This window comes from Schistocerca gregaria, chromosome X (assembly GCF_023897955.1).
Source record: "Schistocerca gregaria isolate iqSchGreg1 chromosome X, iqSchGreg1.2, whole genome shotgun sequence".
In the NCBI taxonomy this organism is placed as follows: Eukaryota; Metazoa; Arthropoda; class Insecta; order Orthoptera; family Acrididae; genus Schistocerca; species Schistocerca gregaria.
In genome coordinates this window covers 627368195-627395256 of record NC_064931.1, presented here as the reverse complement: position 1 = coordinate 627395256, position 27062 = coordinate 627368195, and the positions used below count along the sequence as shown (strand labels likewise).

Genomic DNA, 27062 nt, shown 5'->3' with positions numbered 1-27062 from the left:
CTCGGTCAGCTACCCTTTATTGAGATCTAAGTAGTTCTCGAATCTTACACACTGTACTACGAAAAAGTACAAGGCAGTTCATAATCCACCATATAGCACGTACATACTGCATAGCGTAGTGATTACTCTAAGTGTGCATCTTCAACGTGTCTTGTGACTGGCAACATATTAAAAACAAAACAATACTTTCCTTTTAAACTAGTTAACTGTTAGTGCTCGGAGCGAAAATGTGGGAAATTACCGCATTTGTGACACCTTTCAAGGTGTTACTGTCATCCGAAATTTTTCACCAGGTTTGGTCTAAAATCAGCCTAGAATTTGCTCTCTCAGACCTTTCGGTGGTGGTTGTGACGGCGGCGGCGGAATAACGGATCTCATGAATTAACATCATCTTCACTCCCTTTTCCTGCAAAGTCGCTTAATGCCACACAAATTTTTAGTTCCTTTTGAAATTAATAAAATTGTAGTTAGAATTTTTGTCATATATTGCAACACGTCTTTGGCACGGGGACATTTAATGTACGTTCAATAAACAACTTATCAAAGAGAAATATCATATAAATGCGAATTTACATAACCAAAAGAGAGAAATGTTACTCGTCTCTAAACCAATCATCTGAGGTTATTTCACTTGTTGTATTTACGATGCAGTTACCAATTCTTAAGTTAGAATGTGTCTTTCGAACTAATGAAGATCCGAATGTAGCCAACTGTGCATATAATTAGGAAGGCTACCAAATATGAGAGAATTTTGGAAGTCGGCAGCAGCGAGAGCCAGCCGAGATTCACGGAGCACGGAGTTAATTTAGGAAGTGCTTCTTTGACGTTTCGTAAAGTCGCTCACGATGATTGCAGCAAAATCCGGTGCGAGAAGAGAGTGGGGAAAGGAGGCTGATTATAAGACGCACGCAACAGCCGAGTCTCTGTCTTCAGATCACGGAAGGGATGGCCCTGCGTTAATACCTTCGGCTCTTCTTGTACTCGCCTACTCGACGCAAGCGCTGTTTCCTCAAATCTGTTTAGGCAAGTACCAATTCTTTTTAATAAGGTCACAATCAATCCCATCCCGTAAATTTGTCACACTTGATGCAGTTATGCATCTTCATTGATGTCACTATCTAAGGTATCTCTGTCACTTGAAAAGCAAAACGAAAGAAGAAACCGTTCCACTTAAATGAAGAACGGAATGTTGTGAAACGAAGTTTAGTGCTCATTTTTGACAATAACAGACTTGTAGACACGGAGGTAGCAGAGACAATGATATAGTTCAGGGTGACGAAGACACAGGATGGAATCGGCCGAGAGCAAGTTGAAGAAACTAGTATAGCAGTCATATGCACTGATGTAGATCAACGCGATATTCCTAGTTCTTAAATCAATGCGAACGTTGGTTTGAAACTTGCGGGGCGGTACTTGGATTGGTCCTTTTGGATGTCATGTTGCCATCCTCTGGCCAGAAGATCAACTAACCAAATTAATTATAGGGGAAACCGCAGTCTTAAGTGGAATGGAAACCAAATTGGGACTCGTAAACAAAGAGGAGAATGTCATATTAACTGACGGCAAAATCTTAGGATCGAACAGCGAATCTCTGTGTTTATTCTCACACTTATCAGCGAAGTCATTGAAACATAAGTAAGAGTAACTGGTCGGTTTTTGAACTACGTCACTTTCAAATTATAAAGCAAATTCATAACAAGTGAATCTACACTTCGAGTGAGGTTTTGGCAAGGGAGCACTCCTTTCGCCTGAATTAGCTTATGCTACTCTGTCCTAATCTGTACAACTGCAATCTCTTCCGGTTCCGCATAGATACCTACTACCCTAGATTAAACAGTTGGCTAGCTAGCTCGCTTTGCAGGAACCAAAAGGGTGTCGTCCTGTGTCGTACGCGTCGGTCGGCAAGCGAGCACTGGCGTTCACCGTAATGTGTGTGCTGTGGTCTGAAGAATAAAAAAAGTTACACCTACAATCCACCCATCCTAGGATGATCGCTTACATACTATCAGTAACTACATTATGATGTTATAATAATGTTATTCTCGTAATGAATCTCACTCATGTGTTTAGTCAGTGTGCTACACTACGCATGAATATTATTTTAAGCCTTCTGTGGTTACTTAGTAAACTAACCTGCTTTTGACTTCTAGCATTAGCTTTTGAGTTGACAAGTACTCACAGAGCTCTACTTCGTATTTGAATGTAAGTTTATGCAACTGCATCGACTCGCTCCTGCGCGCTACTTACCGGGCTGGCAATGTAACTGTTGCAAGCGTATTGCCACTTGAAGTGTTTTGAGTGTGTTTTCGTTTGTGTGCAGGTGGTGGTGGAGAGCTCCAGCACGGCTCTGGAGTACGGAGACCTGGCCGTCGACGAGCACTCGCCGGTCAACCCAGACTTACATTTCGACGCGCAGCAGATGCACCTCTATGTAATGACCGAGAAGAAGGTAGGAACATTATTCCTCTGAACATTCTGTGGCTACCCAACACACCGTACAAGAACTCTCGGGAATTTCTTACTCTTCAGTCCATTTTCATTTTGAAACTAGCACGTAGTCGGAGGTAATACAGACGGTAGGGTTCCTCGACGTACTGTATTATGAGGGCCGCGTTTATTACTCTTTTTCGCTGGAGTGGAAAATGGAAGAATCCCATCCTTCAACCCGATTGTTTTCGTGAGCACAAAGCATAGCCACAAGCAAAAGTAAGCTAATGAACTGAAAAATTTCGTAGACCAAATGGACAGCTAACCGCGAGCCTCTAGTTAAATAGTCTGATAGTAGAAAAACGAGTAAATGACTTAGATTTGCTAGAAGGATTCTCAGAACATGCGGCGCATCTGTAAAGGAAATTGCATACAAGATCTTAGTGCCACAAATTCAAGATAAACTTGAACTAGTACTTTCCATTAATCTCGGGGCATAGCATTCAGCTGTGGTACAATTTATGCACCCACTCGTAAAAATTAGGAAATCAAATTCCTAATTTGTACCACTTGCAGACGTTTAGAAAATTAAGCGTAGTTGTGTTTATTTTTCTCAAAATTCTCAGACTTTAAATTCAGAGATAAAGAAAACATCCCGCAGTTGAGGATGGCATTGTTTACATAATTTTGGAACTTATTGGTTAGATTATAATAAGTAAAATCTCAAAAGTGGCACAAGTTAGGCAGCTCTATCCTATATCTCATGTAGAGCGCATGAGACGACAGTAAGAGAGACTAGGTTTCGTACAGAGGCACATAGTCATTTTTCCCTAGCTCAGTACGTGAATGGAATATGAAAGAAAATTGTTATGGTTCTATGTATCTTTCACCATGCACTGTAAAGTAGCTTTCAAACTATGTATGTGGATGTGTAATTAGATGTAGCCCCCAGACCAACATTTTTCCGTTGAAATCCATAATTACCCTTCCTATTTTTTTGTGAAGGTCTTACATGGCACTGAAGTTAGTAATTACCGTCTTAGGCTCTTGCAGTTACTGGAGTTGTATTTGTTGCGAAATTTTGTCGTGTTGTCCGCTGGGTTCCGGAGGAGGAACAGAGCATTACAGGAGCAACCGTACGTCTCTCCCACGGCGTAATACGCATGGGAGGAGCCAACACAGGACAGCACTGCTACGTTGCATGAGCCAACAGAGCACCGTACACGACTTGGTGTAGGCCAGAGACCTGCAAGCTGGCATAATGAGTCACTTAGTGTCTCATACAAGGTCCCAAACGCAGTTTGTGCTTTCGCGTTTGTTATTACAGGAGTACACGATTACTAGTGAACGTTTAGAACATGTTAAATATCTGGCGGTAATATTATTAAGAAGTGGGTCGAACATGTAAAATCAGTATTAAGGAAAGCGAATGGAAGTCTTGGGTCTGTTGGAAGGTTTATGGAAAATAGCTAGTACGATCATTTCTAGAGCACTGATGCAGTGTTTTAGAGTCCTGATGAAGTAGACGTGAGGACAGCCAGCGAATGAATTCAGAGACGCAATGCGAGGTCGGTAACAGGACTGTGTAGCCCATAAGAGAGTGTGACAGAGATGTTCGAGGAACCTACATGGGAATCATTTCTCGTGACACTCTGTTGGGCAAGCTTACATCTACATCTACATGACTACTCTGCAATTCACATTTAAGTGCTTGGCAGAGGGTTCATCGAACCACATCATACTATCTCTCTACTATTCCACTCCCGAACAGCGAGCGGGAAAAACGAACACCTAAACCTTTCTGTTCGAGCTCTGATTTCTCTAATTTTATTTTGATCATCATTCCTACCTATGTAGGTTGGGCTCAACAAAATATTTTCGCATTCGGAAGAGAAATTTGGTGACTGAAATTTCGTAAAAAGGTCTCGCCGCGACGAAAAACGTCTATGCTGTAATGATTTCCATCCCAACTCGTGTATCATATCTGCCACACTCTCTCCCCTATAACGTGATAGTACAAAGCGAGCTGCCCTTTTTTGCACCCTTTCGATGTCCTCCGTCAATCCCACCTGGTAAGGATCCCACACCGCGCAGCAATATTGTAACAGAGAACGAACGAGTGTAGTGTAAGCTGTCTGTTTAGTGGACTTGTTGCATCTTCTAAGTGTCCTGCCAATGAAACGCAACCTTTGGCTCGCCTTCCCCACAATATTATCTATGTGGTCTTTCCAACTGAAGTTGTTCGTAATTTTAACACCCAGGTACTTAGTTGAATTGACAGCCGTGAGAATTGTACTGTTTATCGAGTAATCGAATTCCAACGGATTTCTTTTGGAACTCATGTGGATCGTCTCACACTTTTCGTTATTTAGCGTCAATTGCCACCTGACACACCATACAGCAATCTTTTCTAAATCGCTTTGCAACTGATACTGGTCTTCGGATGACCTTACTAGACGGTAAATTACAGCATCATATCCGAACAATCTAAGAGAACTGCTCAGATTGTCACCCAGGTCATTTATATAGATCAGGAACAGCAGAGGTCCCAGGACGCTTCCCTGGGGAACACCTGATATCACTTCAGTTTTACTCGAAGTAAGTATCTCTGTTCGCTGCCACCATCGTGTATCTCTCTCACAAGGGAAAGATCTCCAGCGGACAGCCCGTCAAAAGCTGAAGACAGATCATACATGAAAACAGGAAGAAGGTGTATTGGTCTGTGAAAAAATAAATAAAAATAGAAGTAATGAACGGTCTAAGAAGAAGAAGAAGAAGTGCAATATAGAGCAGCCGTGAACAGAGATGGCGTCGTGGTTAAGTGGTTAGGATGTTTGACTGCCGCGCGGGCGGGCGTGCTCAAACCTCCCTGGTGCGAATTCTTTCTTTTCTTTTTTCTGTTAGCTTTATTAAAATTTGTGTCTGTTTCGGGGTGTAATGTACATTTGCAACAACGAGGTGTAAGATAGGGACCTAAAACGACAGTTGATCCTGCAAAATTACTCTATTAGCAGCCGAAAGGAAGCGACTTACGAATGGCAACCGCAAACTTGATGATATAGCGACAAGTCAACCAAATACTCCACTGGAAAACACGTCTGGTATGTCATACACGGCATTAGTGACAATACGTGTATCATATGACAAGATTCTCATATCCACCATCAAATTTTTACGACTGGTGAGTGAGTGAGATATGCTTCCTTGCCCGATATATGTGTTCGTATGAATGTGAATTTGATCACTTCGAAGGAAATGATGAAAACATAGTAGTTTGTCATGTAAACTGCAACAAATGAGCACAACAGTTTCACGGTCACACAGTTTCTCTGTGCTATGTTAAAGCATATGTTTTTAAAGTTGCATTCCGTTTTGGAAGTCTTGACTCTTGAATTCCTTTGTCGTAACATAGTTCACACCCGTTTATTTGTTTTCAATTATGTGAGACGTCTATGTGATATCTCGCCTGCTCTCACTATTCATCATTTACTTGCGACCGTAATGCATCCTTACCACATGACTCATATTCTATAACCAAGGAATTGTATAACAATTGCTAAACAACAGAAAGAGAGCAAATATTTCAATGACCGGACGGACAGTTCATAACGCTGTGAAAAAAAAAAAAAAAACCATGAGGGAGTGTCGAACATGGCTCGTCTGGTTGGCAGACCAACACCATGACCACTTGCTCACGACGCCGTCACTCCTTTGGGCTGCTCTTTATTGCACTTTTTGTTCTTGAACCGTTCATCATTTCTATTTTGCTTCTTTTTCGCGGTTCGGTACACCTTCCTCCTGTTTTCATGCTTGATCCGTGTTCAGTTTTTGAGAAGCTATCCACTGGTCCATCTTACTACTAAATCTGAGGGGGTGCGATGGGGCGTTTCCCTTGTTAGGAATCACGAGGATGGGATAAGAGAGATTAAGGTGCGTACTGAGGCATATAGGTAAGTGACTTTTCCCTCGCTTTATACTTAAATGCAAAAAGTCCGAAAGAAATAAACACTAATATTGCTACAAAGTTACTCCTCCTCTCCACAACCATTCACTGCAGAGTGACTTGTGGAGTATGTAAAAGGATTCGCAACGAATCGTTTCGCTCCTGGTACTTCCAGGCCTTCGTGTCGCTACTGATTTAGAAAAATCATTCTTCATCACCTTCTCTTCGGTCATTGCAGGTCCTCTTATCAGTGAGAGGAAGTGTGGGAATTAGTAAAAGTGCAAGAAATGTTACTGAGCCAACTTTTTGAAGATGGTGTCTATTCAATCTTTGACTACAACATATTATTTTCTAGAAAATCAATTATAATCTGCATGTGTCTCAGCTGTGGTGATTTCGGTAATATAATTTCTACTACAGAGAAGAACGGGTTCAAAATGCCTCTGAGCACTATGGGACTTAACATCTATGGTCATCAGTCCCCTAGAACTTAGAACTACTTAAACCGAACTAACCTAAGGACATCACACAACACCCAGTCATCACGAGGCAGAGAAAATCCCTGGCCCCGCCGGGACTCGAACCCGGGAACCCGGGCGTGGGAAGCGAGAACGCTACCGCACGACCACGAGCTGCGGACAAGAACAATGGGGACGTTGACTCTTGTCGTATAGTACAATATTTATTACATATTTAAAATTTGCAAGTAAACTCCTATTTGAAAGTAGATTAGAGAGAACACTTTGGTATCTTTTGCATGTTTGGTTGCGATTCCCTTGAGGTACGCCTGTAATGGATCTAGTAACTTGTAGATGGGCTGCTACGTCACCAGTTTGTGTGGGCAAGCCGTACAATTTAGCGATGGTATGACAAAGTACTCGCCTCAGCTTTGGCCTCGAATACGGGGGATGGACAAAAATATGTAATCAGCGCGACAAATGCAAGCTTGAACAAAAATGCAGATTCTAGCCAATTCTGCAGGTTGCGCGTTTCTATTTGACAATGCACGGCACCTGTGTAATGTTCTCGATACGTTGCAAGTATAAATTGTGGTCAGGACAGTGTTCTGTGTAGTTGTGAGTGCATCATGTCGAAGCTCAGTCAGTTCTAACGCGGGCAAGTTGTCGGTGTTCGTATGCTGAGTGCTTCCGTAGCTATGGTAGCCGGTGTTTGGTGTTTCAAGGGGCACCGTATCGAAGATTTCAACCGCATGCAGGGAAAGCGGATAAAAATCATCCGCAAAGTGTGTGTTGAGTGATCGTGACCGACGGCCATTGAAGAGGATTGTGATGAAAAATAACAGGACGACAGCCGCAAATATCATTGCAGGACTGGGCGTCGCACTTGTGAATCCTGTCAGCACCAAAACAAAACCGAGGGAGCTCCATCAACAGGATTTGCAGGGCGAGCAAGAATTTCAAAACCACTCTTCACTGATGTCGAAGCTATAAAACCTAGATTATGCAGCAATGGAAGACTCACTTGATCGGATGATCTCGTTTCACTGTCTTTCCAGCTTCCGGCCGAGTTCACGTTCCAAGAGTGAAACATTGCGCGGGTTTGATAACGTTTTTTTCAGCCATATCGTGTATTCCATGGATACCTTGGTTACTCTGCACGCATCTGATTACTTCCAAGGATTATGTAACCATCCTGGTTGTTCATTTCCATACCATTGCAATTTTTTGGTGATGCTGCGTTCCGAGACGACAGTTCACATTACCCGGGACTATTCTTTTGAGCACAAGGGTCATGTGTCTCGATATCCTCTGGCCGCCACAGTCGCCAGATCTCGTTGTTATTCAAGCTTTGTGGGTCTACTTTGGAGAGAAGAGTGCGTGATCTCCATCGACTTCTATTGTCGTTACCTGTACTTGCCACTACTTTGCAGGAAGAATGGTATAAGATGACGCTGAAAACCATACAGGACCAGTATATATCTATTCCGAGACCATTGGAAACTGTTTTGAATGCCCTCCCACTCGCCGGCGCTTTGTCCGAGCGGTTCTTGGCGCTTGAGTCCGGAACCTCGCTACTGTTTTTCAAATGAACGTAAGAACATCTTTTCAGAAGTGGCCAGCCTTTAAGCCGCTTGAAAAGTATACTTTTCTTAAGTCTCATGCTTTTGACGTCCAAATGTTGTCTTCTTGTTGAGGCCGTGCGGGACAGCCGCACGGTCTGAGGCGCCTTGTCACGATCTGTGCGGCTTCCCCCCTCGGAGGTTCGGGTCCTCCCTCGGGCATGAGTGTGTGTGTTTCTGTGTGTGTGTGTTTCTGTGTGTGTGTGTGTTTCTGTGTGTGTGTGTTTCTGTGTGTGTGTGTTTCTGTGTGTGTGTGTTTCTGTGTGTGTGTGTTTCTGTGTGTGTGTGTGTGTGTGTTTCTGTGTGTGTGTGTGTTTTGTCTATAGCGTAAATTAGTTTAAGTTAGATTAAGTAGTGTGTAGGCTTGGGGACCGATGACCTGAGCAGTTTGGTCCCATAACACCATCCCATAAATTTCAAATTTTCTTCTTGCTGAGGGCAATGAACAAATAATGAATTACTTGTTATTCATTTCCCTCTTCATTTCCTTTGACGTAATCGAACATTGACGCTTTGACAGAAACCGTATCAGCTTCTCGGATTCATGATTTAGTTGCAATACGATACCACACATTTTCAGATTTTTAAATAGCTTTTTCATAAATCTTAGGATTCTTAGCTATCAGCAGTTTTCATTCTTTAAATTTTTGGAGTAATAGGAGTGTGCTTGATTGAGAGTAGTACTATTAATTAATTGATAAAAGGATTCATAGAAGTTCGTTGGCTTCCACGGCCTGTGCCACTTTGAATAAACGTCCTGAAGAGCACCGCAGCAAGTCAGTCGAAATGGCGGCAGTGTAGTTGCTTTAGTGTTTTACAAAGATGCGGCCAAATACCTAAATTTATTTTATTTAAACTGACTCAGATTCGCGAAATTCCAATGCAATGGCTTCCAAAAGCGTGACTGAACCGTCATTCGCAACCGGGGACGCTGTGGAACCAAGGTAGAAGCTGAAGTGGCGTAGTCGAACAAGCAGATATATATATATATCTGCTTGTTCGACTACGCCACTTCAGCTTCTACCTTGGTTCCACAGCGTCCCCGGTTGCGAATGACGGTTCAGTCACATTTTTGGAAGCCATTGCATTGGAGCTCCCGTAACTAATATATTTTATTTTATACCAAATCCGAGATGGATTTCTGCTCTGTCAATTCGCAGCCGGTGGTGGTCCTTGCGTCACTTCGACAGTGCGTGAGCTACTGAGCCGTGCAGACGTCAAATCCGATCCTACTACATACACAACTGTAATTAAATCGACAAAGCGTTGGTGGCATGGAACTCCGGGATGCGGTTAAACCTTAAATATGAGCCATTTTGGACGTAACTCAAGTGGATATCCCACAGTTTAGCTTAGTACAAGTGGGCTAGTTCCACTAGCCTGGATTTGTTTGTTAATTTCCTACCTTACTACAAATGGTCCAGTTCCGCCATCTTGGATTGTGACATCAGAGGGGTAGGAGGGGAGGAGTGGTCGTAAATATGACAAAAAGGGGACTTAGGTCATCGGAAGTCTGCGGTGAAACTCCCCTATACCACAGTTTAAGCTCCATGTTGGTGTTTACGGGAAACGAAATATATGGATACTTCCAACAGATTAAAATTGTGTGTGGGACTAGGACTTGAATTCGGAATCGTGATGTTTGCTGTCAACGCTTTTAACAGATGTAGTAACCGGACATGACACACGCTACTACTAAGAGCTCGTATCTGCTAGTACTTGTTTGGTGCACGGATAACGCGGCACATTAGATGCACGAGCAATCCCCTGGTGTACAGTGGAAAGCTCCGTTTAGAGAACAAGTTGTTGTTGAAGGAGTACAACCATGCGGTGGTTGGTTGGTGGAATACGCAGACGCAGCAGTTCGGTTTTCCAACAACGTGGCCGCTGCCACAATCAGATTGCTGATTACCTAGTCACTTGTTCGCACTACAGCTTGCTTTCAGAAGGTAGTGAGGCGGTTGGTAACTAGTCTGGCTTTGCCCCCGCATCAAACGGAAGGACGAGGCAGCCAGTCTGCTGTCACATCACGGCTCGAAATTCAAGAGTAACGAACAAGTTAACGAACAACTGGATCATGCCGCAGAGCACTGTACCTGCCGTGTAAATTGACCAGTAAGCGTGCAAGAGCAGAAAAACCTATATGCAAATTGCTCGGCTTACACGCCAGGTACAACACACATAACGAACTTTAATGTCTCGTACACATGTTGGTTCGTCCAGTATTTTGAGCCTTGATGTAAGCGTTAAAACAACAGAAACACTTCGTAAACAATCACATTTTCATTTATTAATCGCGACGTTTTTCAAAGACTTAGTTCCATCTTTAGACCGATACCCTTGTATTTTACCTAGATTGAATATTTTTAGGAACGTATCGCTATTACAGGATCTGCTGTTTTAACCCTCACTTGCATTGTATGTTATTCTGGCTAACTTTGCGGTTGAGTTTTAGTGTATTATAATCAGGACGTATTTCGAAAGATTTTCACAGAACACTCGATAACCCAGATGAATACTAGCCGTCAGCTACACAGCTCAGTGGAAGAAAGATAATTCACTTCTTTCTGATGACAGGCTTCATCTCGTCCATATCGAGCCGGGAGCAATAGAGTTAGCTGGACAGAGCACTGTCACGTGGAGCTGAGGAGCGGTCGGTTATTTCATGCAATAGAAGCCAAACTGTGTTTTAGAGGAGACGTGTGTGACACCTGTGGTGGAGAAAGAACGTCAATAATTTTAGCACAGGATGTAAAACGTGGAAGAACCAACGAAATACACCATTTAACTGTTAGTAGCCAGTCTGTATGAGGTTTCTAGTTAGTTGTCATTGCTAATCTGTACGAACAGTGAGTCGACTCCCGAATTGTACTTTAAATTTAATCTAGGCCTAATTCGGTACGATACCGGATGATGTATCTAAGCAAGTAGACATGCTATCCCAACAGGTGGGTGCGACAGGTAAGGTTTTATATACATACATTGTTTACCAGAGCTCCTATCATGTTTATTTTAAAAAGGAAAGATTCCTGATACGATAGATAGCGATCTTCGAACATACCTCATAGCATGATGACGTGTCGCGCTTATAGCAGGAGGAAAATTGGCGCAAATTCTCAGATTACCCTGGTTCATCAGTTTTCACACCCTACTAGTAACACTACCAGTGCATCACCAGCCGGTAACATCTTTCTTGGTGCCATATAGTCACTGGTATTTCACGTACAGGAAAATACTCCACTAAACAGCTACACATTTCATTTCCCGAACTATACTCGCAGACCGCTTTAGAAAGGTTTTTTTTCATTGTCAGAGCTGTACGAATCACTAGTATAACCGCACTCTATACACATACTGGTGAGTCCTACAGCTCTGAGAATGGAAACACACTTTCCAGAACGGACCTCGAAATAAAATTTGTAGCTGCTATTGTCTTTCTCGGATAACTGTGTAAGCTATAAAAATCATATTCAGTTTTCTTCCAATGCTACAACTGTATCCAGCCCGATCCATGCCGATTTCCTGAAGCATAGAGTCAACAGATAACGCCGGCCGGTGTGGCCGAGCGGTTTTAGGCGCTTCAGTCTGGAGCCGCGCGACCGTTACGGTCGCAGGTTCGAATCCTGCCTCGGGCATGGATGTGTGTAGTGTCCTTAGGTTAGTTGGATGTAAGTAGTTTTAAGTTCTAGGGGACTGATGACCTCAGATGTTAAGTCCCATAGTGCTCAGAGCCATTTGAGCCAACAGATAGTGCGGAACGATATGTAGACGCGTTTGCTGAGACACGCAGTGCGTAGCGACTTCACAAAAAAAGTTAGACATTTCGTCGCGCGATAAAGACCACTGCGCAACAAGGGTGGCACACTTGACAGAAGAAATTACATGACCTGTGTTTCGTGCAGACGTAGTCCTGCTGCGTTACTGATAACAGGTGCATCACAGCGTGTGAGTGAAAAGTCGCAACTGGCAACATACTCCAACGTTGACAGTAGAGCTGTTGTGAAAAAAACGATTAAACTGCAGAGAAGCTCGCCGAGAAATCCTGGTGATATATCGACCAAATTCATTGTTTCGTCCACTCGTGTTGAAATAGTGCCAGCAATTTGGCCAAGGCGGCACAGATACGGATGATGCTGATCGGGAAGGAAGGCCATCGACAACAGTGTCCAGGCAATCTACGAACAACATCTGGGTTGGTTCAAATGGCTCTAAGCACTATGGGACTCAACTGCTCTGGTCATCAGTCCCCTAGAACTTACAACTACTTAAACCTAACTAACCTGAGGGCATCACACACATCCATGCCCGAGGCAGGATTTGAACGTGCGACCGTAGCGGTCGCGCGGTTCCACACTATAGCGTCTAGAGCCGCTCGGCCACTCCGGCCGGGGAACATCTGGGGGCAAAGACATTTTCCGACGATGAGGACGTTAACGCAACGGTTCTCGAATGCTCCGTGATCAAGGATTGGATTTGTATCGTCGAGCAATTGAACGATTGATGGACCGTCCCAACCATTGTTTACAGAAACTTGGTGCTGTTAAAATTAGTCTCATAAATCTGCGACACTTTGAAGTGTGGGGAAGCAGTCAGTAAGTTACTTGGCCTGCCATAGTAATGTGTAACTTACTTTTTGAAGTTACCTCTATCTGCAACGTACGAGCTGCTAATCTACCACTGGTTCAGCGAGTTAAGTGTTATAGTAAAATATGTAACTGAAACGTTGTACTACCTTTACTGTTCATGTTGAAGTCAAATTGAGTTTGGGGAAACGACTTTTACTCTCCCTGTAGTAAATTGAATAGTTGTATGGTAGGCTGTTGGTGACATAACATTATCTGCTGGGAGTATCTGGATTTCTTACCGCTTAAGTTCGAACAACATGCAACTATTACTGAGATGCTTTGTGAACTGAAATGAAAAATTCCTGGAGGGTAGACGACGTTCTTTTCGCGAAGCACTGTTGAGAAAATTCAAAGAACCGGCATTTTAAATTGGCTGCAGAACGGTTATACCGCCGCCAATGTACATTTCGCGCAAGGACCATGAAGATATTAGACAGATTAGGGTCCATATGGAGGGATATAGATAGACATTTTTCCCTCGCACTATTTGCGAGTGGAACAGAAAAGAAAATGACTAGAAGTGGTACAAGGTACCCTCCGCTACGCACCATACTGTGGCTTGCGGGTTATGTATGTAGACATAGATGTACAAATTGCGTGTGGAACAGAATTAACTGGCGCAACACCACTATAGTAGCCGGCAGCTGTGAACGAGCGGTTCTAGGCGCTTCAGTTCGGAACCGCGCTGCTGCTACGGTCGCAGGTTCGAGTCCTGCCTCGGGCATGGATGTGTGTGATGTCCTTAGGTTAGTTAGGTTTGGCTCTGAGCACTATGGGACTTAACATCTGAGGTCATCAGTCCCCCAAAACTTAGAACTACTTAAACCTAAGAACGTCACACACATCCATGTCCGAGGCAGGATTCGAACCTGCGACAGTAACAGTCGCGCGGTTCCGGACTGTAGCGCCTACAATCGCTCGTCCACCGCGGCCGTTAGTTAGGTTTAAGTAATTCTAAGTCTAGTGGACTGATGACGTTAGATGTTAAGCCCTATAGCGCTTAGGGCCATTTGAACCATTTTTGAACCACTGTAGTAACAATTTTTCGACACTACTCAAAATTCTGGACACCGAAGGCGAAAGTCAACGACAAAAGTGAGTTTAGGTATCAAGCAGACAGGTATAACGATCTGCTCAAAATCTGACAGATTATTATGGACATATGTGTCATACCTGCAGATCAGACATGTCATATGAACCAATCCTACAAGAAATCCAAAACAGTTCACGAGGACTGGAGAGAAAGGAAACATACAGGCACGATCCACAATGGGGCCCTCAGCATCTGTGAACAGACGGTACAAAACAAAAGACAATGGCGGGGCTCGCTAGAGGCGGCCAAGACATTACATTATGTTGTGTCACAAAAAGTGAGTAATAACCTCCTTGTACGTCCTGTGAAACCCGAGTGTTCTTACAGGAATCCGTTACGCACAAGCGGAAGAAAGAGTAAGTTAGGAGGCAACAGGCGGAGCGAGTTGTGAAGGCCGCGGGCAGTTGAGGCCACGGCAGGTGGTGCCTGGCTTCTAGCACTCCACCTGCCGCTGCGCCGCTACGCACAAGGTCGCGCCTAGCCACGCGCCACTGCCCACACTAATTCTCCGCCGCTGCACGTTTCAAAGATCCGCAACATTGCAGCATACAAATAGTCTTCGGGAATACCTCATCGAATTACCCTCGTCTCCCGACTAGCACGCAAATTCTGGCGACTCGTTGTGCCGTGGATTGCATTGCACAAGACACGGATGGCTTGGACGGGGAGGGGGATTGGGGGGGGGGGGTGAGGTCTTGAGAAACAGTCGTCGCTCAGAAACCGATCTAGATTTATCGGAGCAGTGTCCGAGACGCATTCGCTCAACTCGACACGTCAACGCCGTTAACGTAGGGATTTCAGGAAGTTCTCCCACGCCAATACCAATGCGCAACGAAATGGTACTAAGCACTATGGGACTTAAAATCTGAGGTCATCAGTCCCCTAGGCTTAGAACTATTTAGACCTAAGGACATCACACACATCCGTGCTCGAGGCAGGATTCGAGCCTGCGACCGTAGCAGCAGCGCGGTTCCGGACTGAAGAGCATAGAACCGCTCGGTCGCAGTAGCCGGCGCAGTGCGCAACAAGTGTGGTGCATTGTCACAAGAGAGTACAGTATATGTTCCCTGTTTTCCTGCGGAGACAGTTCTACTGCGGTACGGTAAACAGGATGAAATGTCACGGTCGATGATAATAGTAAGAGTGATTTCAGGTGCGCCGCAGGGGAGTGTCGTAGGACACTTGCTATTCACAATATACATAAATGACCTTGTGGACAACATCGGAAGTTCACTGAGGCTTTTTGCGGATGATGCTGTGGTATATCGAGAGGTTGTAACAATGGAAAATTGTACTGAAATGCAGGAGGATCTGCAGCGAATGGCAATTGAATATCAATGTAGACAAGTGTAATGTGCCGCGAATACATAGAAAGATCCCTTATCATTTAGCTACAATATAGCAGGTCAGCAACTGGAAGCAGTCAATTCCATAAAATATCTGGAGTAGGCATTAGGAGTGATTTAAAATGGAATGATCATATAAAGTTGATCGTTGGTAAAGCAGATGCCAGGCTGAGATTCATTGGAAGAATCCTAAGGAAATGCAATCCGAAAGCAAAGGAAGTAGGCTACAGTACACTTGTTCGCCCACTGCTTGAATATTGCTCATCAGTGTGGGATCCGTACCAGATAGGATTGATAGAAGAGATAGAAAAGATCCAAAGGAGAGCAGCGCGCTTCGTTACATGATAATTTAGTAATCGCGAAAGCGTTACGGAGATGATAGATAAACTCCAGTGCAAGCCTCTGCAGGAGAGACGCTCAATAGCTCGGTACGGGCTTTTGTTGAAGTTTCGAGAACATACCTTCACCGAGGAGTCAAGCAGTATATTTCTCCCTGCTACATATATCTCGCGAAGAGACCATGAGGATAAAATTAGAGAGATTAGTGCCCACACAGAGGCATACCGACAATCTTTCTTTCCACGAACAATAAGAGATTGGAATAGAAGGGAGAACCGATAGAGGTACTCAAGGTATCCTGCGCCACACACCGCCAGGTGGCTTGCGGAGTATGGATGTAGATGTAGAGGTAGATAATGAGGACAAAACGCACACACACACAGTCTAGAACGGAGAAAACCCACAACTTCGCCGGGAATCGAACCCGGGGCCCTTTAATCGAGAGTCATCAACGCTAACTACAAGATACAGATTCGCCGTGAAATTCTGGTGGCGTATGGACCAAATGCAATGTCACGTTCAGCCGTATTGAAAGGATGCCAGCAGTTTGGCCAAGGCCGCATAAACGTGGAAGATGGTGGTAGGGCAGTTCATAACTTGTAGCACGCGATTTCGGCTTTTCTTCAAGCTGAAAGAACGTCTAGGGTGGAGGGAGCAGAAGAGATTTACCGACGATGGCGCTTGCACAGCAGTTCTCGAATGGTCCATTGACAAACAAGCTTATTTCTATCCTCTAGGAATTGAACGATTGGTAGAAAGTTCCGGCCGTTTCTTACAGAGACTTGGTGACTATAATGGAGAAGAGACGTGTATTTGTATCACTTTGAACTGTAGTGCAGTATTCAACAGACGTTACTTGGCCTGCCGTAATAGGTCTGTGCACGGCACCGGCATGTTTCAAAAAACAGCGCGGAAAAAATGCGATTTTTCAGGAGATCATATCTAGGGTTCTATTAGTCACAGGGATAATGGGTCAGGTGTTTCGGATAGCCCTTAGCCTTGCATACGTTCGATAGAATATTGCAGTGCCCGTGTTGTTTAGAAGTACGATGTGAAGTTTCCTCGGACGTGCACTCATGGCCGAAGGAACTTTGCATCTTCCTTCTGAACGACACATGCACTGCAGTATCGTACTTATCCTCCGATACCGGGCAAGCGACTTTCAATTAAAATGTCTCTCGTGTACGGGAAGATACATAATGAATGTACGAAAACAGTTTGTAGACACCCGGTTAACGACATATGGAAGTTTGAGTCGGTCCATGAGGCTTGCTCGGATAGCCTAACGGTAAGACGACCGCTCGCGATAAGCGCGAAATTCGGGTTCGAGTCCCGGTCGGGTACATATTTCCATTATCGTCATTCCATTATACAGCGTATGGTTGTTCATCCACGCAAATGCGAATACATTTCATGTAATTTGTATACCTGTCGGAAGAGCGAGCATACTTAGCTATTCTGCAGAACAGGGTCAAAATTTAAACATTTCACACTTCCCCCAATTCGGTTGGTTCTTTTGTTCTAGAAGTGGTCTAGATTGGGTTAGGTGGCTCGTAAAGGCAACTTCTGTTCATGGGACGTTCCTCAGAAAACAACAAAAACTGTGGTTTATGGGGACGAAAAGGACCAATTGCGGGGATTTATTGTGGAGATGACCAAAGTTCGAGGACATGACGCAGTGTTGCATGGAGAATAAAAAGTAGTAATGAAGTTAAATGATGGTGCGGTTATAGTGACTGTTATAACTCCTACTCATGGCACATCGTTGAAATTTTTATCATGTGTTCCCAAGATTATATTGTCAGGGAACTTAGAAACTTTTAACCATATCATTATCCGCTACCGAGATAAGTTTTAGTTACCAAAAATACTAATTGGGGATGGTCGCTTCTGTATTTTCTATTCGTAGCAAATCGTCGACATTTTTACCATGTTTTCTTAAGATGATGATTTCGTGGACGCTTGAATTTTTTTTTCGACATCATCATCCGTTACAGAGATCCAGAAGTTCAAAGTTAAAGCACGTAATCACGTATAATATGCACGAAATATCCGTCTGAGTCGTAAAATGTAGTTTTAACTGAAGTAGTAAACACATGAACATGGTTCTAGGGTCATTGCTAGTGTTCTGAGGTAACCAAACTGTGGTTTATCAGCAGTTTTCACCACTAAAACTTTGACACACTGTCAACGTATAATGGGCACTTCACGCCTATACAAATATGCCGAAAGTGGTGCTAAAATGATAAAACATGAGCTTAAAAGCTTCTAACAAGCCTGAAAGGAACTTAAAATACTACAAAAAGTTATGTACAACTGTAAAAACTGCAAATTAGCCGGCCGGATTGGCCGAGCGGTTCTAGGCGCTGCAGTCCGGTACCGCACGACCGCTACGTCGCAGGTTCGAATCCTGCCTAGGGCATGGATGTGTGTGATGTCCTTAGGTTAGTTAGGTTTAAGTAGTTCTAAGTTGTAGGGGACTGATGACCTCAGAAGTTAAGTCCCTTAGTGCTCAGAGTCATTTGAACTTCAAATTGACTAAAATACTTCTGATAACTCTTTACTCTTTTAAGATATAAAAAGTAAGTCAGGCGTTTTCGATGAAATGCGATCGATGAGCAGAGTATCCAGAAAAAATGTTAGGCAAACGAATTTGTGTTAACTTTACATTAAGCGTAATTATTTGTTGTTTATTTATATACTTCGACAAATTTATATATATAAAAGTGTCAAAACGTTCCTGACCTATAGAATTCGTGTTCTATAAGCAGTACACCCTGTTATAGCAGGGAAAAGAAGGAAACCACCGGAAAAATACTATTGTCGGGGCACAAAAAAGGCGAATATGTTCCTCTTTAAAAGTGTCTGATAGAAAAGTGGGAACCATTCGCCTCAAACTTCATTCCGCGTTCTTCGCTAAAAATTTTGGCATGTGGACATATTCGCGCTTTTTTGTGCTGAAAGAGAGACAGGGACGGTGAAAGAGAGAGGAGAGAATGCCAGTGGCAGAGAAAGAGAGAGGAGGGAGTGATGACGGGAGACATAAAGTGACAGTGAAAGAGAAAAACAGATGAAGACAATATAGTGGGAGCCAAAGAGAGAGGAGATGCTGATGGTCAGTGAAAGATAGTGGCATTAGGGAAGAGAGAGAGAGAGAGAGAGAGAGAGAGAGAGAGAGAGAGAGAGAGAGAGAGAGATGGAGATTGAAACAGTGGGAACAAAAGAAAGAGGAGACAGTGGAAATTAAAACCAGAAATGAGTGAAGACTGTACATCGGCCTGAGGGGTCTGGACCCTCCTGACTGGCGAATTTTAACACGTAGGTGTAGGGTAGGGCGCGTTTTGGATCGAAATATTTAACTCGTGGGTATGTGGGAAAAAATAAGTTCATCCCCCAGAATTTTTAAGCTTCCAATGTATTGTGGAGACAGTAGCACTGGGAAAGAACAAAAGGAGACGGTGTAAGTAACAGAGGAGACCGTGGCAGTAGTATACACTGTAAATCTGTGAGAGAAAAAGGAAGCAGTGGGAGAGAGACACATAGAGATAGTGACAGCGAGACGGAGATGCTGAGTATGAAGGCTTAACTACAAAGAGACCCAGTGTAAAATGATTTAGAATGTTCTGTGTTAAAAGAGTGCGAATATGTTCGCATGCAAAAAAAAAGTGGTGAGAATTGAGGCAGCGTGTTTGCTGCTTTTCTGTCGTTTTTTTTAAAAAGAGAAACATATTCACCTTTTTCATGCTCTGACAGGAGAATTTTTCCTCTGGTAAGGATGAACGTCGTTTTTGAAGTTCCCACGTAAAAGATTTGACGTAAGGCAAAACCTGGATTGGTCAGATACCCTGAAGTCTCTGGGGTGTTATCCAAACAACTCTGAAACGATTAGGAAGTGATGGGAGTTTACATTTGCTTTACGTAAATTTTCTTGCAGGGCACTCTTAATGAGAAACTGGGACACATGATCAACCGGCCTCCGAGAACCAGACGTACCAGGGGTTCGGTTTCGATTCTCCTCCTCCTCCTCCTCCTCCTCCTCCTCCACTTCTTCTTCTTCTTCTTTTTCTTCTTCACACCCTATGGGATTGTATTGCGTTACATTTTTAGGTAATCTTTCGTAGTCAGTTCGCTCCAAATGATTTTCCAGTTTCGTGTATATTTCTGCGCTTTGCCTTTGAGTGTATACAGGGTGATTCTTATTAATGTTTGAAAAACACCGGAGCGACTTAGATAACGCTGAGACTTGGAATTTAATAAAGACACATAGGGTCGCAAATATCGGGAAATATCCGAAAAATGGATGATAAATATTGAACATGTGACGTTACTAGATGATGTACGTCGCTGCACGTACGGCGGTTGGACTTGTGCGTGAAGGGATCACTGAGCGATGCAGTACTTGCATTCGAGCAAACGGTGCAAATTTCGAACACCTTCTGTTAAAGTGATCTGTTGTAGACGTAGAACTTACAAATTTATTGTCTTCGCTGCAACCAAAGAAAAGCCGTTCTTATTTTATGTTTTTTTTTCTTTTTGTCCTTCTTCCTTTGTTTATAGACATTATTTAGAAAAAAAATATTACTTGCCTCAGCGTCATCTACGTCACACTACGGGGGTTTTGAAACGTTAAGAAGAATCACCTTGTATATACAGCTATTGATAATTAATTAACTGTAAGTAGAGAAGCTAATAGGTTTGCATGGGTAAGATCCAGACCAAAAAAGGAGTAAGAAATAGTATATAAAAGCAGATGTAAAATTGTCACACGGAGTGTCCGAGGACTAGTCTGTAAAGAGAAAGAACTAAGCGATGCAGTAAAGATAAGTGAGACGAGGATGAAACGTAAGGGAAACTAGTGTTTTGATGTTTGGAACACGATTTATTGTGTAGTAGCCCAAAGTACGAGGACATGACGCAGTGTTGCATGGTAAATAAAAAGTTGTCAAGAAGTTAAATGATGGGCGGATATATTGACTGTCTGGGGTTGTCGGTCAGTCTGGTGTAAGTCTGTCTATTCGACACCGCCTCGGAGACTTGCGCGTCGATGAAGGGGAGATGAAGTGATTAGAACAAAACAAACACGCAGTCCCAGAGCGAAGGAAACGTGACTCGGACGGGAATGTGAGCCGGTACCCCGCTCTCTAGAGGCGGCGACGCTGGCCACTACACCATGAGCTGTGGACAGGAGTAGTCATCAAAGACAGTAATTAAAGATAGCCGTCCAGAGCAATCAATGGCTGCTGTAGTTTGTATTAATTAACCGACAGTCCGGTTCAATCAGGCGAGGCGACAACCGAAACCGACAAATTACGGCAACTGGTGGTGGTTCCGGGATGTCGTTTTTTTAAGTACAATGCTACTATGTGGCATTGTTCACAGAAAACATTAAAAGGCTGTAACGTACTGTCGTTCAAGTAAATAAATCGCGAACAGTGGTGTTCAGTACAGTAAGAAGCATGCTTGTAACGGAAATTTTGCTCCATATAGGACAGGAGAATCCACTAAATTCTCTGAGGGTCTTCAGAAATATGTCTCGGCACTAACGCTTTAGATTCTTTGTTAGCTAGTGATGTTTTAAATGCACAATTAGGAAACCTTTCAGCGAACGGAAAATACATGGAAAAGGAAATGGCATCTACCTGCAACAGTCTGCTGTTTATTATAAATCAAATATGAGTAGTACACATAGGACATTTCTCAAATGTTAATGGTAACTGCTAGAAGGAAAAATAGTATGTTTTATCCTCCATTGAACTTACCTGTGGCACACAAAGGAGTGAAGTACTCCGGTATACAATACTCACAGTCTACCCGTGGAAATAAATTGTCTAACAGACAACGGTAGTGTTTTCAAATTCAGGTCAGAGTTGTTTCCCATTGGGAAAGGCTTAAAGATTTGGGTTTATTCGCAACATTTTCCCTGCAATGGAAGCACACTCATGTAGCTACGCGCCTGCATGATCACATTTGCATGTAATAGCCATGTGTATGGGAACTGTCACACATCGACAATTCCTAAATGGCCGTGCGGCTCTAGGCGCTACAGTCTGGAACCGCGGGACCGCTGCGGTCGCAGGTTCGAATCCTGCCTCGGGCATGGATGCGTGTGTTGTCATTAGGTTAGTTAGGTTTAAGTAGTTCTACGTTCTACGGGGACTAACGACCTCAGACGTTGAGTCCTATAGTGCTAAGAGCCATTTGAACCAACCCAATTCCTAAATCATTAACGGCAGACGCTCTTCAGAAAGAAATTTTGCACTCCGCCAGAGTGACTTAAAATGAGGACTCTTTCAGATGAGCACCTTGATTGACTCATCCTAATTTTGGAGTATCGCGAGATGTGAACAGACATAAAGTAAAGCGTAGCGATGATGCGAAAGAAGTCGGTAAAGTGGCAACAAAATTACTTCTGGAATCAAACATCTTGTTCTCTTGAGAGTATTCTCATGACCGAAAGCTCATTTCCGACAAGAAGTCGAACGCTTTTCGCGGGAGTTGTTCTTCCGACAGAACTATTTTCATATACCTCACACTTACTGACGCCATGCTCCGATTCACAAGTCCGAGCGAGGTGGAGCAGTGGTTAGCATACTAGACTCTCATTCGCGAGGGCTACGGTTCAAACCCGCGTCCGGCCATTTAGTTTTTTCGTGATCTCCCTAAATCGCTTCAGACAAATGCCGGGATGGTTCCATTGGAAGAGCACGGTCGACGTCCTTCCCCATCCTTCGCTATTCTGATAGGACCGATGACCTCGCTGATTGGTTCCTTCCCCGAAATCAATCAACCAACCGATTCGTGAGGCTGTATTGGTTCCTTCCCCGAAATCAATCAACCAACCGATTCGTGAGGCTGTATTGCAGGAGTTCTATCCACTGAAGATAGGTTTCTGTATCCGAATCCTGGTCTGTCGTTGCAGTTTCAACGAACCAAGAATGTCCAGCAGAAGACTCATGTTTCACCGGATCATGTTTCTATTCTGAAGCTAGTGCGATGATTTTTCCTGTCCGTAAGTAACGGCCAGTCTCTTGCTAGAACTTTGTCACACCTGTGTGTGCCGTCTGTACGTAATGTTCCTACTTGGAATCCTACAGCCATTTGGGGCGGTTAGATATAACGCTTCTTTTTCCCATCCCTTGAAAAAGGTGTTCGGTTATTGAGTGGTATATAACTTTGTCTGAGAAACTCCTTTGATAAATTCTTCAATTAGCAACCTCGTACAATCGTGACTCAAGGGACGGAGGATAAACCTATGACATTATAAGGCGACAAGGGATGGGGGAAAGGGGGGGGGGGAGGGGAGATACGATGACTTTTCTTGGGGAACAAATCATTCATCATGAACGTGATAAATTTTCGTTAGAGTGGTTTTTGTACAGTTACACACATTCTCAAGCACAAAGCATTGAATTTGCATCGGCGTTTGTCATCCAGTCAATATGTCATTACAGACCTCTCTGTGCAGTGCTACCTGAATGTAGTACAAGAATGTATCACCCTAGGAGAAAATTCACATGTCACTCAAACACTTACTGAGGATTTGACTAACTGTCGACAAAAAATTCCTGTCCAGTACTGACGTGGGCGCAAATCTCTTCTGGCCCACGTTCGCTTGTTTTGATTGAAAAGCGCGAGACATACTGCATAACTACATGGTCAGAATAGGGAAAGTAATGCAGCGAACTTTCCAGGCAGCCTCGGACTCGAAACTACTGTGAGGACGCCGATGCATACCTGGCCACGGCACGTTTTTCATCTGAGCGCCGCTGCAATGACTCCAGACCCAACATCGTTACACCAAACATGGCTCGCCGCTCCTTATAGGACGCTGAAAACTGGCAGCGTATCGCACAGCAGACGAACCCGACTCAGGCGGAAAAGCGGACAGTTGTCACAAAGCACTTTACTTGCTCAGAAACGGAAAGGATTTTTCGGCAGTGGTCTCAATGCACTAACAAACGTAACAGCTTCAATCGCCTGATTCTTACAGATCTGAACACAGCATATTTCTTCTTTTAACTCTCTTACCATTAAAATTTTCAGAAAGTGAACAATTTCACATTTCAGATAACTCCCATGATACTTAGAAAGTATTCCCACAATGCCCTATGAGTGTTTCATTGGTCTACACTAATGATTGTACATAAATACCAAGAAAAATGCAAATGATGTTCTTTTATAGTGGCTGCTGTAAACAAGCCTCAGTAGAAATGTCAGCATACGCGGGAGATTACAACAGAAAATAGAACCACCACAGTCACTATGCATAGTGCCTGGTTGACACACATAATTGATGCTGTCGTGTACGTTCTCGACTCCAAGCACTACTTAAAGAACAAACAGCCGTATCAGAATCAAATTTGTTCAAATTACCTCGTTTCAGTTATACAAGGGCATGCTGAAAAGCAGTGCTTCCGAATTTTTATGTGAAAACCCTTACAGGTTTATAAATGAAACAAACGATATTAACATTCTACAGCTTTATTCTCCTTGTCGTTGTTTTACCGTACTGTACTCTGATTCTAGGACGAGTGAATTTCAAATTCTCATTGGTTAGGTTTTTATGGTTCTCAGTCATTAAAGGTTCTTTCGCAAATGTCAGGTCGGCTTGTATTCTTCACGTAATAACCGAATTGCCTAATCTATTCCCTCATGACTATGAAGTAGCCACACTTTTATAGTAATTTTAGGGACTGAATGATAATTCCGTCATTCAAAGTTTGTAAACAAAAACTGGCCGGCCACAGAATAAAGCTAGTCCCATTAGGGACTGAATTAAAGACTGCATATAGCAGAAAAAAGGGAAGCGACATGTAGATAAGACCCTTCCCTTTCTGCGCTAAACCCTGGATGACGTGTCAGACAAATAATAGGGTCTGCTGCACATGGAGAAAACGTCGGGCGCGTATTATGTTGCGTATCTAGTGTAACGTGACGACTTGACTGACTCGTGTTTCATTGCCTAAATGCACTTTTAATTCCAAAATACTACCGGGGGAGCGCGTAACTCTTAAATAAAGTCTAATAGCTGTTACACACGCTGTTGCTTTATAGTAGCAAGCTAGTATATTTATTTTCGTATAGAAGAAGAAGATGTGAGTAGATGGTAGGCTTATGAGCCTGCACTAAATATTATTGGCACTAAATTCCATTATATTTTTCTTGCACTTTGGCCACTTTACACATATTTTTTAGTGAGAAAAACTAAAAATTGCCATTTTTCGACTTGCCATTTTTCGACTTGCCGTTTTTCGACTTGCCATTTTTCGACTTGCCATTTTTTTTGCAGAGGTCAGAGTACGTTCCATTGTTTAAGGAGCATGGTAATGACAAACGTCTGCTTGTCTTTGATAGCGTCTTAGACTTCTTTAGTCCACGAAAATTTCAGACACATTCTGCTTCTACAACACGCGAAGTGCTTGAAAATCGCGCGCCCTAGATTAACAGAGAAAATTACGTGAGATCACTCTGAAATCGGAAATCTGCGTTGTATAAAAGTTGTTTCCAGATTATATCGCCTTGAAATAGGATCATCTTTGACTGGCGAAATTTCGCGTATCAAGTAACTTTCAGCTGCAACAGTCGATTCACACCCTAGAGGTCATCGGTCTCATCGGATTCGGGAAGGACGCGGAAGGAAGTCGGCCGTGCCCTTTCAAAGGAACCAATCGTTGGTTGGTTGGTTGGTTTTTTTGTGTAAGGAGACCAGACAGCGTGGTCATCGGTCTCATCGGATTATGGAAGGACGGGGAAGAAAGTCGGCCGTGCCCTTTGAAAGAAACCATCCCGGCATTTGCCTGGAGCGATTTAGGGAAATCACGGAAAACCTAAATCTGGATGGCCAGACGCGGGATTGAATCGTCGTCCTCCCGAATGCGAGTCCAGTGGTGAGACCGATGACCTCGCAGTTTGGTCTCTTCCCCCAAAGAACCCAACCCAACTCATCAGTCCCCCAGAACTTAGAACTACTTACACCTAACGACATCACAAACATCCATGCCCGAGGCAGGATTCAAACCTGCGACCGTAGCGATCGCGGAGTTCCAGGCTGAAGGGCCTAGAACCGCTCGGTCACAACGGCGGGCGGTGCAGTTGGTCTAGGCTTCCTCTTTATAGGGTTCCATAACTAAGTTGCTAAAAACGAAATTATTAGGGGTTCATTTTGTTGTTTATCTGTTTGTTAAGGCCTTTTTTCTCTCAAGAATGCCGGCCGCTGAGGCCGAGCGGTTCTAGGCGCCTCAGTCCGGAACCACGCTGCTGCTACGGTCCCAGGTTTGAATCCTGTCTCGGGCATGGATGTGTGTGATGTCCTTAGGTTAGTTAGGTTTAAGTAGTTCTAAGTCCAAGGGACTGATGACCTCAGATGTTAAGTCCCACAGTGCTTAGAGCCATTTGAACCATCTCTCAGGAATTGGTAGAGGCATCAAGTTGAAATTTATGTCAAATACTAAAGTCTACGGTCCCTTGACGGCGAAAAAAAAAATTAAGTTTCTAAATCAGTGCAGTCAAAAGATGTACCCATTTTTGTCACATATTTTGATACTCGCAAACTCATTCATCAAAACTTATAGATGAACTACGTACACAAATAATTAAGTTCATACGAAACCCACAGAGAGCAAGTCCTACTTGCACGAATCCGTTATTTTTTTAAAGTTTGGTAGTATTTATTTGTAATTGTGATGTAAAACTCAGCTGTTTATGCACTGTGTTGTTACACATAACAAGCCATGGATCTTCGCAGATTTCCTTCAGCGATTGCTTGTTTAATTGTCAAGAGGAGATGTGGGTCAGTAAGTAGGAACAGTGGTCGCAATATGCAGCCGCATCTTGGCGGTGAAGCGCCGTGACGAGCGCGGGGACACGACGTAATCTAGGGCGTTAACGACGCAATTACAAAGCAGTTTCCTCTTTTCCCTTTTACAGCAGGAAATGAAATGGCGGAAAACCCAATACTGTGGTGCGGAATTACTTTCTCTGCTGGCTAGAATTTAGGTGACTGGGCTTATTCGAGAGACGTGGCCCATTGATTACAGTGGTGGACTGGTATTACAGGTCGTACGGTTTCCATTTCCTGCTTAGCCTATCTTTAGTGTATTTATCCAGCTTTTTTCTCTATTATTTAAAGCGAAGACTGAGAAAGTTTTTCGGTTTGTGTGTTCCACACTTTCCTGGCCGATTTTTAGTGTCTCTAGCATTTTTGACTCAA

The 27062-nt window shown here is 43.5% G+C and overlaps 1 protein-coding gene across 2 annotated transcripts in view; it reads left to right on the top strand.

Annotated features, from left to right (window-relative positions):
* The window catches only part of LOC126297532 (plexin-A4), an 861252-nt gene that overhangs the window by 763270 nt on the left and 70920 nt on the right, over window positions 1-27062 (top strand). For both annotated transcript variants that reach the window (XM_049988441.1, XM_049988440.1), the window contains one exon: window positions 2321-2449. In XM_049988441.1, the coding sequence (XP_049844398.1) occupies window positions 2321-2449 (129 nt within the window). The remainder of the gene's footprint in view (window positions 1-2320; window positions 2450-27062) is intronic.